Source organism: Peromyscus eremicus, chromosome 8a (assembly GCF_949786415.1).
Source record: "Peromyscus eremicus chromosome 8a, PerEre_H2_v1, whole genome shotgun sequence".
Classification (NCBI taxonomy): domain Eukaryota; kingdom Metazoa; phylum Chordata; class Mammalia; order Rodentia; family Cricetidae; genus Peromyscus; species Peromyscus eremicus.
This window is the reverse complement of record NC_081423.1, coordinates 41127399-41139637: the sequence shown is the minus strand read 5'-3', so window position 1 is coordinate 41139637 and position 12239 is coordinate 41127399. Positions and strand designations below refer to the sequence as shown.

General features: G+C 49.0%; 2 protein-coding genes across 6 annotated transcripts in view; one reads left to right on the top strand and one right to left on the bottom strand.

The window, feature by feature from the left end:
• Positions 1 to 3022, top strand: part of Faxdc2 (fatty acid hydroxylase domain containing 2) — a 35176-nt gene extending 32154 nt beyond the window's left edge. For both annotated transcript variants that reach the window (XM_059270609.1, XM_059270610.1), the window contains 3 exons: positions 332 to 437; positions 716 to 882; positions 1886 to 3022. In XM_059270609.1, the coding sequence (XP_059126592.1) occupies positions 332 to 437; positions 716 to 882; positions 1886 to 2084 (472 nt within the window). In that variant the 3' untranslated portion in view covers positions 2085 to 3022. The remainder of the gene's footprint in view (positions 1 to 331; positions 438 to 715; positions 883 to 1885) is intronic.
• Positions 3023 to 3804: 782 nt separating this feature from the next.
• The window catches only part of Larp1 (La ribonucleoprotein 1, translational regulator), a 54819-nt gene continuing 46384 nt past the window's right edge, over positions 3805 to 12239 (bottom strand). For all 4 annotated transcript variants that reach the window (XM_059270605.1, XM_059270606.1, XM_059270607.1 and 1 more), the window contains exons 16-19: positions 10373 to 10517; positions 8738 to 8847; positions 8503 to 8630; positions 3805 to 7276 (exon numbers count right to left, since the gene is read on the bottom strand). In XM_059270605.1, coding sequence (XP_059126588.1) covers positions 7070 to 7276; positions 8503 to 8630; positions 8738 to 8847; positions 10373 to 10517 — 590 coding nt within the window. In that variant the 3' untranslated portion in view covers positions 3805 to 7069. The remainder of the gene's footprint in view (positions 7277 to 8502; positions 8631 to 8737; positions 8848 to 10372; positions 10518 to 12239) is intronic.

The window sequence follows — 12239 nt, the reverse complement described above, 5'->3', positions numbered from 1 at the left end:
GTCCTCAGGCTCCACACCCATAATTGCCTGAGACACAACTTAATCTCCAACTGACATGATGCTAAGTAAAGAAAGAGTTGCCCTGCTTGGGAGATCGGGTCAGCTCCCATCCACTTCCGGAGAGTCCTTTATGGCATCAGTTTCCTTCACCACTGGGGTTGGCAGGCAACATAAGCCAGCCTTATCGTCCACAGTCAGACTAGAGGAGGGCAAGGAGTAGATGGCAGCTCCTCAGATGTGGACCTCATTCCCACCTTTGCTTTCTGATGATCTGCTCAGGATGGAGGCCAAGGGCAGGTTGGCAATTACCAACTATGAATTATCTTTCCAGGCTCCTTCACCACCCAACGTTGTACAAGAAAATTCACAAGAAACATCATGAATGGACAGCACCCATTGGTGTGATCTCACTCTATGCACATCCTATTGAACACGTGGTAAATACAGCCCCTGGAGCTCAGAATGGAGGCTGGTGGTTCTCTGCCCTTGTAATTTTTCTTCCCACTGAAAAGCTGCCATCTCTTGGCTATGCCGGGTGCCCAGTGTGCATTACATTATTCTCCCCAACCTTCTACACACTGACTCTGCTCCAGAGGAAGGTGAAGCTGAGTTGAGTGTCCTAAGTTACAAGCCAAGGTCTCCATGCAGCACCACTCAGGGCAGAGTGAACACCCAACTGGGTCCCTCCATCTCCTGGAATCATCCTCTCTTACAGGTTTCCAACATGTTGCCGGTTATGGTGGGTCCTCTAGCAATGGGCTCTCATCTTTCCTCCATCACTCTGTGGTTGTCCCTGGCCGTCATCATCACCACTATCTCCCACTGTGGCTACCACCTGCCTTTCCTGCCCTCCCCTGAATTCCACGACTACCACCACCTCAAGTAAGCCAACAGCACCCTTGTTGCAAGACCCAAGTGTCTGCAGACAGTGGGTCTCCATCTGAATGTGAGCCAGTCAGGGGGACACCTGGGTACAGGGAAGATGATAACTAGGTAGGGCCACCTCCATCTTTTTTCCTTTCCCTTTGACACCGTCCTTCCTGCAGTTTGGAATTTTAACCATTATTTGGGTTCTGGGCCTGCTGAATCTCTCATGAGCCTTGAATCATCTCCTGGAATCTGTGTGCATAAAAATTTGGCACTTTTATGCAATGTGGGCTCTTTCCTTGGTTTTGAGACAGGGTTTTCCATGTAGTCCTTGCTATCCTACTTCTCATGTACACCAGACTGGCCTCAAACTCAGAGATCCTCCTGCCTCTGTCTCCCAAGTGGTGGGATTAAAGTTTCCACACCAAAAATTGTCCTTATCCCTTGTCTTGAACCACTCCCCCCTCAAAGAAAAGAGGTGTGAAGGGCGTGGTGGCAGGCCTTTAATCCCAGGACTCAGCCAGTAGGTCTCTAAGAGTGAGGTATCTCAGCGCCCACCACATGTCTGCTTTGGTCCTGTGCATACCTACAGCCCTAGCATTGAGGAGACAGGAGGATAGCTGGGGTTTTGTTGAACCCAGGTCAGTGGATTTGGTGAAGAGGTGAACTCAGGTTCAGGAAGAACAAGGTAAAGAGAGGTAAGATCAGTGGAGGACATCAATGCCCCACACTCTGGTCTCTGTGCAAGTAGTCATGCACAATACCCAGAAGAGGGCTGGCAGGCACTTGCCCACGATATGAAAGGCCCAGGGTTCAACCCTCCAGTTCATAATCACACAGTGCCTCTCAACTTTAACAAAAACCCTAGACCACCCTCAAAGGGAACACTTCCAATGCTCCAGGATGCTGTTATAGCCGGGGAGCACGGTGATGCTAAGCATGGGAAGGAGGGCTGGGACCCAAGGAGAACCACAGCTTCCCAGCAGGTTCAGCTGAGACATTCTCTTCCATCCTTCAGGTTCAACCAGTGCTACGGGGTGCTGGGGGTGCTGGATCACCTGCATGGGACCGACATCATGTTTAAGCAGACCAAGGCCTACGAGAGACATGTCCTCCTGCTGGGCTTCACCCCACTTTCAGAGAGCATCCCTGATCCTCCAAAGAAGATGGAGAGTACTAGTCTGCTTGGACCATCCAGAGTGTTTCCTCACAAGTAGGAGGTGTGAAGACTGCCTGGGGGCCATGCTGCCCTTAACAACTTGCCTCTTTCGGCCACCATACTCTGAGGACTGTACCATTAGGGTAAAGGGAATGCAAGCTTCCTGCCAGGACAAGGCCATGGTATGATCTGGGCTTCTCTCAAACTCCTTCTCATGTTCGTTAGGACCAGGAGTTGACTTAGGAAAGAACAACTAGCTATTTGGGCTGGAGACCATCCAATGGAGAAAAGTCACTGAGAGCCTGGGGGAATCCTTGGTCCTCGGCTCCAATACCCCAAAGAGCTAGCTCCCCTGTGGCCTAGGTTGGATACAGAGAACGGGGTGATAGTGGGACTGGAGGCTTCCTGGCTCCACAAACTTCTTTCACACCCATAGCCAGGGCACCCTGTGGTAGTCACAGGCCACATGTGTTGACATGCTAGATGTGGTCCCTGCTTCCTACCAAGAAAGCCTGGTGACTTTTGCCCTCCAAAGATACAAATCCTTCAGAAGAAACAATGACAGGCCACAAGAGCGGCTCAGTATGACGTGCACCCCAGCCCCTGTGCCTTAGCCTGTTGTTATTGGGGCTGAACTGGTGTGGGGGAAGACCCAAGTCAGTGCTCTCTAAACCCAAAATAATCTCCTCCCCCAACAACGAGCCTCAGATGAGCCCAAAGGCAGTCTCATCTTCCTTTAAATGGCTGATCAACAGTAAACATGCCCAGGGAGTAGGTAGCAGTGAGCTTTTCTAGTCCAGTTTTCTAGGCCCCACCCTGGCAGCTCATGCTTAGGAAGCCTGGGATCCCAAGAACTTGGCAACTAGGTTGGATCTGGAAGGCTGTCTCCATTACCATTTGCTAAATCTCAGCACAATTGTGCTGAGCTTACATTTTCAGTTCAAGGTTACTCAAGACTCCCTATTGTGGCTTAAATAAAATCCTTTTCTTAACACAGCTTGGTACAGTGGTTTGCAGTATAGTCCCACCTGCTCAGGGGATTTAGGCCCAGTTCAGCGGCAGCCTAGACAAACACAACACAACGTCAATGTCTGATGAGCCAGTTCTCTATAACAGGGCTCCGTCCTGTGGCACTGCGGCCAACAGAAGCTGGCAACTTAGCATTCTGCAATGCTAAGTCCCAACCTCCTCTGGCCTGGTAACCTGCGCCTTTACATTCCTTCAAAATGAACCCACTCCCCCACTCTACCTGTCTCTGGATGGCAGCCATTTCCCCACGTCACACGAACATCTCCGAAATGCTCTTTGTAGTATCATCAAAAGAGGCAGGGACAGGAAGTAGAACATGGAGATTGTGAGGTTCCCTGAAGGGTACATGGCCTGTCCCCATAAGGTCCTAATATTGGTGAAGGTCTTAAGTTCTCCATAATAGCATGACAAAGAAGTATGTAAATAAAGTCTCTGTTTAACTCCAGTAGATTGTGTTGTTCCCTTCCCTGATACACACACTGCAAAACACCAGGGAAGTTAAGGCCACACGACTGAGGAGCCAGCCACCACAGCCTCACAGGATGCAGGGTCCATGAGGGTCAAGGCTGGCCAAGCATCTGGATGCACTGCAGCACCAAGGGCCCTGCCTTAGGTAGATGCAGTCTCTAAAAGAGGCTGCACAGTACACTATGCTCACGCAGAGATAGTGTGGGCTTCTCCATCTGGGGACACACACCAGATTCCTCTCTCACCCAACAGCAGTGTCCCAGATGGGAGACCAGCCAGTGTTTTGCCTTTTCAAGTTTTTATTTTTATACATTTTTTTTTGTATTAAAAAGAAAAGCATAATAATTACCACCAATTACAAAGGACTAGAGCAGGACCAGAATAATGAATGAATCACTTCAGCCTGGAAAGCAGACACTCTCAATAATATTAATGTTATGATACAAGCTCATTCAAGTATTTTACATTTTGTTGTCCTGTTGAATGTGACATCCTACCACATGGTAAAGACAATGTACGAGCGTAAGGTGGAACCTTCTCTGAAAAGCCCATGACGAGTTTTCCTTTCCTGTGAGAATTGGGCTGAGAGTTCTCTTCTGCCTCTGCCATCACCATAGCTGGAGGAGAGAGAAGGGCTGGGGAGAATCCAGGGGCCCTTTAACAAGAGAGGTAGCCTGGGGCTCCCATCCAGGGGACCAGGTACCCCAGGCCTCTGGTACACTCCACCATTAGCCTTGTCTTCATGCCCTTTCTCTTGCTTCCAGACCTTCCAAGCAGCTTGCTTTCTTTTCTACATGTCATCAAAAAGGAGTGGGAAAGAGCAACAGAACAAAAACATTTAACAATATGACATGGGGCTCAGCACCTCTGTCTGAACCTAGGGTCCAGGCTGGAGCAGGGCCAGGCAGCCTTCTCTTTGAGTAGTGCATTTGCCTTGAGGCTCAGAGGGCAAAACACAGTCTGCCCTTTGCTGGGCCAGGCCGATGACCAATCCTGTACAGGCAGAGGATGAAGGCGGTTCAGTTTGGCAGGCTGTCTCTGTCTCAGGTCTTGGATCCCGTGGGAAGATGGTGATGGGTAAGTGGCTTGCTCTGGTGGCCCCTGCCACTCCTGGCATACTTGTCACAGATACATCGGTCCTAAATTCAAGTGTCTTCAGAAGGTGAAGATGTAAACTACTCTGCAACGTCAACTCCTAACATGTCACAACAAATACAAACACACAAACACACAAACACACACACACACACACACACACACACACACAAATTCCCACCCCTCCTCAGCCTGTATTGAGATGATAGCCTTGCCTTCCTGCCCCAAAAGGGCTTCCTCCCTCAGAGGACCTGAGAGGATCAAGGAGAGAATGGCAAACCTAGCCTTACTAGTCTAGATGGGAATGACCTTCCCTCACCCGGGGCCTCAAAGCCCTGAGGTTCTGTGGTGCTGGACACAGTCCAGGGCTGATGGGGAAAGGAAGGGGAAAGAAAGGGAAGGGAAGGGAGCCCACTATTTGGTGAAGGTACACCACAGGGCAGGTACCAAACTTCAGGGAAGGTCTCAGATCCCATCAGCAGATCCTATTCCTGTATCATTGGAGACAACTGAGTCACAGGAGCTGACATGGGATTCGCACACACTAAGCACCGGGAGTGGGGCAGGGCACAAGTTAAAAGCAACAAGGTACCCAAAGACAGAGGGCAAGCCAGCCTGGGATGCTGTGTCCTAGTCCCAGCCTTTGGGACAACAGAGGAACTCAGTGATGAGAAGGGCCACACAAATTTCAGTAACGAGCAAGAAGATCACAACCCCCTTGCGCTGCCCGGGTTCCAGTGTGGAGGTGAGCATTCAGTCTCCCCAGCCTGTATGCTCAGTCCTTCATCACCCTTCCCAACTCGAGGTGACAGCAGCCTCCAGCCACTCCTCTAGCATGTGCAGGGCAGCTCAAGCAGATGGTGGCTTAAGAAGAGAAGTCAGGTATACTCTATGTCCACATATACCTTCCTGCCACAGGGCTTCACCAAACGGCAGGATCCCCCAGCCCTGGGTTCCTCACCCCTTGATCCCAGGCAGGGTCAGTGAAAGGGTGGGTAGAGATGGCTTGCAGGGGGTGGGAGTATTAAGATGGGAAGACCACACCAGACCCTTGAAGAATGGCACCTTTCTCCGAATTGTGAGACAAACCTTGAGGTCAAAGGTCTTTAAGGTCAGACACAGATCTAAGCTGTGGCCATCGGTGGGTGTTCACCTCCTTGCCCTGGGGTTGGGGAGACAATTGGGCTGAGGACAAGTGTGTACCAGACAAGAACAACTCTGTTTACAACAGTCTGAAGCAAACTTGGCCTTGGGGTTCCGAGGGCAGGGCAGGGTGGGTTGGTGAGATGGAGCAAGCAGAACAAGGACAGTGGCAGCAGTGTGCAGACACAGGACGTCAGCTGGAGACAATCAAACGGCAGGGTGTCCTGGCACAGCTCTGAGCGAGCTGCCCCCAACTCTCTGGCCTCCAGGAGGGAGGCCCTGTACATGCAACTCAGTCCCGAGGAAAGTTCTAGTTAGTCCAAGCCCAGGGGCATCCCAGGCAGGTGGAGCTCTTCGGAGGATCGAGGAGGAAAACAGGCATTTGGGCATTAGTTCAGGTTCCCGCTCCACAATAAGGCAACTTTTAAAAAAATATTATTTCCAAAAACAGAACAGAAGAAAAATTCCAAGGAGGGGAAAAAGACGTCACTTTCTATGAATTAGGTGGGTTCTGACTTTTTTTGTCATTTTTTAGTGGTCGATTTTGTCTTTTTTTTTTTCTTTCTTTTTTTCCTTTTTTTTTTTTTTTTGTTGTTGTTTTTTGTTTTTGTTTTCTGTTTTCCCAAGGATGGAAAGGTCAGAGAAAAAAATAAAATGAATCATCTTTCAATAGTCTCTTCTGGTGTGAGCAGCGTCTCTGGGCTGGGGAGAGGGGGGAGGGTAGGAGAGGCTGAAACTCCCCAACCCCCATTCTGAGATCCTTTGGTTTCCTTCCCCAGAGGTGGCAGAAGGGTATGTGGGACAGCAGGGACACGGTGATGGCAAACCCCAGTTGATCGAGGGGCTGGTGCTTCTGGGGCCCACGGGCACCGCCAGAGCCTTCTGGTGGGCTGCATAGTTGGCTGGAGGGGAGCGGAAGAGGCGGGGAGCCGGGTCGGCCTAACAGCCGCAAGAAGGGCTGAAGAGTGATTTTGGTAATCCAGACAAACTATCAATAATTTAAAACTTGATATATATATATGTATATGTATATATATATATATATATAAAAATCTCCCCCCTTCCCCTCCCCCCTTAGAAGTTAAGATGGAAGTCATGGAGACAGGAGGGGAAGGGGTACTTGGAGGCTCCTGCCCAGGGGCACCACTAATAGCCCAAATGGTGTACACCGCTACTTAGTGCAAAGGCCCATCCTAGTTAACTTCAGGCCTGTCCCTTCTCTGTCCACTCTCCTGGGACTGGGCACCCCCATGGATCCTCGCCCACCCCACCCCTTCTATCCCAAACCCCAGGGGGCTTCTGGGCATATCACTTTCCCAAAGTCAGTGTGTCCGAGTGCTGGCTTGTCCATCTGGCCTCTTCCCGAGTGGCCTGGCCAGTAGGTGTCGGAGGGGGTTGGCAGATCCCAGCGGCAGGTCTGCTGGAAGACTGGGAAGGGCACCGCTTCCTGCCCTCACCGCTGCCTCCTGCCACCACTGGGTGTCGCTTGTGGATGCCTTCCTCGCCCATGGGGGGCTGTAACAGAGGAGTCACAAGTGGTCAGAGAGCACTAGCCACACCACTTTCCAGGACCAATCAGAGGCCTCCTTTCCACTTCCAAATGTAGACAATGGTTTGCTCTACAAATGAAGTAGGGTCCATCCTGTCCTTTCATGTTGACAATACCAAAAATAAGGTAATAGACCAAACACATAAAAGGAACTTGTCAAAGGCCTCTTATATTTAGGTCTATATCCTAAAGATCAGGTTTTAATCCTACAAATATTTTGTCCTCTTCTATGAAGGGGTCTCTTACTTAGGAAATGACCTGTGGTATGTGGTATACATCATGGTGCATGTATTGGCTCCATAGGGCCACATACACTGGACTGTCTTACTCCAGCCCTAGCTAGGCCCACAGCCAACAACGAAGACTGTGATTCAGTCTGCCCTACTAAGGCCACCAAAAGTACTTTCCATGTACCAGGATCAAGCCACTGGTCCACCTTAACTAGTCTACCCAGCTACCTATAGGTTCTCTGCACACACTCTCCTCCCCAAGAGGATGTGTAAACAAACCCAATTTACACATCTGTACACTGATGATAATTCTAGAGGTTCAGAGTGGCCAGAACAGTTGGCTCACCAGTCTGGGCACTGCAAGCAGTATCAGTTTTAAAATAACTGAGGACCACTGCTGCTACTTACTTACACCTACCACTTTCTGCTAAAAGTTCTCAAGAGGACAACAAAGATCGCTACATCATAAACTTTTTGGTTAAAGCCTTTTCTGTCTTCTTTGGTGATGGTCATCAACACAGGGCCTTGAATGAGTTAAACATGTACTCACCACTGAGGTACACTGCTAGCACCATAGACTATCTTAGCACAGACACCATGATGAGTCAATTAAGCTGACTTTAAAGGCAGCCTTTGATACACTCGGAAGCAATACCTAGACTCACCACAGGATGTCACTGTCCAGACACTATTTCAGACAATGGAGAACCGGACATTAATTTGCAAGTTTCGGATCTTTTCCGGAAGGAACAAGTACGTTTATCAGGCAGTTGGTCCTGATCCTGACACAAACTAGGAGCAGTGGGCCTGGGCAAGTGGGTGAGCAGGACAGCAGGAGGGAGGCTGGGAACCCACAACTCTAGTGAGCACCGCTGTCCACTCTCACCATCACTTCACATATAGGATGAGGGACGCTGCTCTTTACAGGACAATTAGGAGTCAGAAGAGAGGCTTTCACTCACGTCCACTCGGAAGTCTTCTAGACGTCGGAATTTGCCGAGGTATTCTTGCAGTTTGGGGTCAATGTCCAAATTTTTGGCTTTGGAATATTTCAAGAAGGCCCAGAACTTCTCTAATCCATACAGCTGGCCTGTAAACAAGAGGAGAGGTTGGGAACCTGGGCTGAGATGAAGAGAGAGAGGTGGGCCTAATACAACAAGGCCCAGGAGGGCTTCTGCAGCTCTGACAGACTCTTACCAGCCTCATAGTCCTTCACAGTCTCCTCCTGGAAATCCTTGAATATATCCAGTCGGAACTTCTTCTCCAGACCATAACTATAATATCGAAAAAGGCACTCCAAACCGTATCTGTGGAGGACAGAAGCTGGTGAGCTTGACCCAATGCCCACTAGAACATGGGACTGGGAAGGACGGACGGACGGACGGATACACGGACAGGGACACACACACACACACACACACACACACACACACACACACACACACACACACACTTTGCTGGCCTAGCAAAGGAACTCTGGAACCGTTATGACAGTGAACTATCCTACACCGGAAACATGGCAGGCCCACAGAAAAACCTCCAGCAGCACTAACACAAGCCCTGAAGAGCCAGTGTTCATTCTGCCAGGGCTCAGCTGATTCTGCCTACCACACCCTGCACTCACACTGACCTGCTTGCTCTCTGTGTCTAACTATTGCTGTAGCCCTGACAGACCGTACAGCCCATGAAGCCAAAATGATTTCCTGTCTATCTGTTCACAGAAAAAGGTGCCTATCCCTGTGCCAGCTCTCTGACCCACACCAATCAGCAGGTTTGTTCATTTACCTTAGTCAGAAAGTTCACCACTAGGAATGTGATATCAAGGAAAATACAGATTCCTAAGTTACAGGCACATAAAACTGTTCACAGCTGTTACGGAAGAATCTTTTTTTACACTGTGAAGATGTGTCTTTGCCAAGGTGCCTTCTGATTGGTTTAATAAAAGAGCTGACTGGCCAGTGGCTAGGCAGGAGGTACAGGCGGGACAGCAAGACACAGAGGATGCTCGGAGAAAGAAGGGCCAAGTCTTGGGAGTTGTGAGCAGTCACAGAGAGAAGCAAGATGAATGTGTTGAAAGACGGTACCACCATGTGGCAAAAGGTAAATAAGAAATATGGGTTAATTAAAATGTAAGTTAGCTAGAAACAAGCCTGAGCTATCGGCTGAGCATTTGTAATGCATGATAAATCTGAGTGGCTACTGACATAGAGAAAGTCTGCCCACATAACAGCAGCACTATTAAACAAAACACAAACCTCTAAGAACAGAGAAGTGGTTTAGAAAAACTCTAGAACTGTTACAATGGGCTTAGGCTGTTAAAAGTTCCCACTGAAATTCACTGAATGGGGTAGGGGTGGCACATGCCTTTAATCTCAGTACTCGGGAGGCAGAGGCAGGGGGATCTCCAAGTTTGAGGTCTACATAGTGAGTTTTAAGACAGCCAGGGCTACATAGAGAAACTGTCTTGGGGGAAGAAAAAAGAAAAGAAATACAGTGAATGGTACTGACCACGTTTACAACACTGTGTTTCCCAGTGCTGGGAGGACGACCCCTTTGCTTTTGGGCAGGAGTCAAGAGCCTACCCTACGTGCTAAGCACCCCTGGCCTCCCACAGGTAGATTGCTTGTGACATAAAGGCAGAACTGAGCAGAGCAGGGAGCAAAGCGGTAAAGAAAGGAGACTGTGCGCACAAACCACATAACCTTTTAAGCTCTGAAACTGGAGTGTGTGAATACCTTGCTCATCTTTAAATTTCCAATTTCAGCTCTGGCAGCTGACTCACTGGGGCCCTACCAGTCTCCAAGTGCCATACAGAGTCCCTGGCCCACTCACCTGTAGCCTTCTTTGGCGTCCTCCAGTGCCAACTGCTTGAACTCCTCATACATCTTTTTATTGAAGTGATCTCGGAGGAAAAAGGACCAAAAGCGGAAAAGGGTGTTCATCTCCTGAGACTGGCCAATGCCCAAGCGCTTCCGCTCTGATGGGAAGGACAGGAGAGGAGAGAGTCAGGCCAGACTGCCCTTTGTTCACTCAGAACTAACTACTCTGCAGGCCTTGCTGCTAGGCAGCACTGGCCTCTGACCTGGCCATCTGTCTAACTGAATCTCAACCTGCTATCACTTAAGAGCAATGGTTCTCAACCTTCCTAAGGCTGCGACCCTTTAATACAGTTCCTCATGTTGTGGTGACCACCAATCATAAAATGGTTTCATTGCTACTTCATAACTAATTTTGCTGCTGTTATGAATCGTAATGAAAATATTTGGTATGTGGACCCCCCCCTCCCCGTCTCCCAAAAGGGCCAAGAACCACAGGTTGAGAACCACTGACTTTGAGGAAGAGGCAGAACAAGGCCTAAAGTACAAGCAACTCACTTTTCAACAAATTAACTATATTAACAAGTATAGCATGTTAACATAAAAGTACACACAAACAAGAGATGGCTCAGCAGTTAAAAGCATTAGCTGCTCTTGCTGAGGACCTAGGTCTGGTTCCCAGCACCAACAAGGTGGCTAGCAACATCTCTAACTCTAGTTCCAAGAGATTCAACACCTTCTTCTGGCCTCCAAGGGCACCAGGCATGCACATGGTACACAGACATAGATGTGTGTGAAATACACATATACATAAAATACAGCATCTGGGAGATGGAGGCAGCAGTTTAAAGTCAGACTTGACTAACAGAAAGTCAAAGGCTAACCTGAACCACATGCACAGGCAGATCCCTGGAGCTTACCAGGCAGCCAGGATAGTCAAATCTATGAGCTCCAGGTTCAAGTGAGACCCTGCCTCAAAAACAGGTGGATTCTAACTCAAAATATATTTGAAAAGAAAAAACAAACAAAACAAAAAAACCCAAAACCCCAAACTCCTACCATAGAGTGATGTGACAGTAAGCCAGATAAAGAGGATCTGAACAATCATGAGCATCAAGAACTTAAGAGGACTTAAGAGGTGCCACCTTACACCTTCTTATGTAAGGAGGAGGTCTGGGAGCATGTGGAGAAAACAGAGGCCCATGCTCAGGTTAGGGACTCTGGCTGTTTGAATGAGAATGACCCCTATAAGCTCACATGTTTGAATACTTGGTCCCTAGCTGGTGGACTGTGTGGGAAGGACTAGGAAGTGTGACCTGGTTAGAGGAGGGGTGTCACTGTGGATGGACTTTGATGTTTTGAAAGCCCCTACCAGTCTCAGTTACTTCTTGCTCGCTTTCTGCCTTCCACCTGCTGATAAGGATGTAAGCCCTCAGCACAATACCTGCCTGCCTACTCCTGTGCTTCCTGGCATGATGGTCATGGATTCAACTTCTGAAACTATAAACCTCCAATAAACTTTTTTGTTGTTTTTTTCAAGACAGGGTTTCTCTGTGTAGTTTTGGTGCCCGTCCTGGAGCTCGCTCTGTAGATCAGGCTGGCCTCGAACTCACAGAGATCTGCCTGGCTCTGCCTCCTGAGTGCTGGGATAAAGGCGGGCGCCACCACCACTCGGCCTAAACTCTTCTTTCTATAAGTCACTTTGGTCACAGTGTCTCATCACAATAATAGAAAGGTTACTAAGACGGGGAGGGACATAATTTAGTGTCACCACAACTGAAAACTCCAACTTCCTCCAAAGACTAACAACACTGTTCAAATTCTGTATTGTACACACAATATGAATTGTATGTTACACCCTCACCCACCTCTCACTCCCAGAG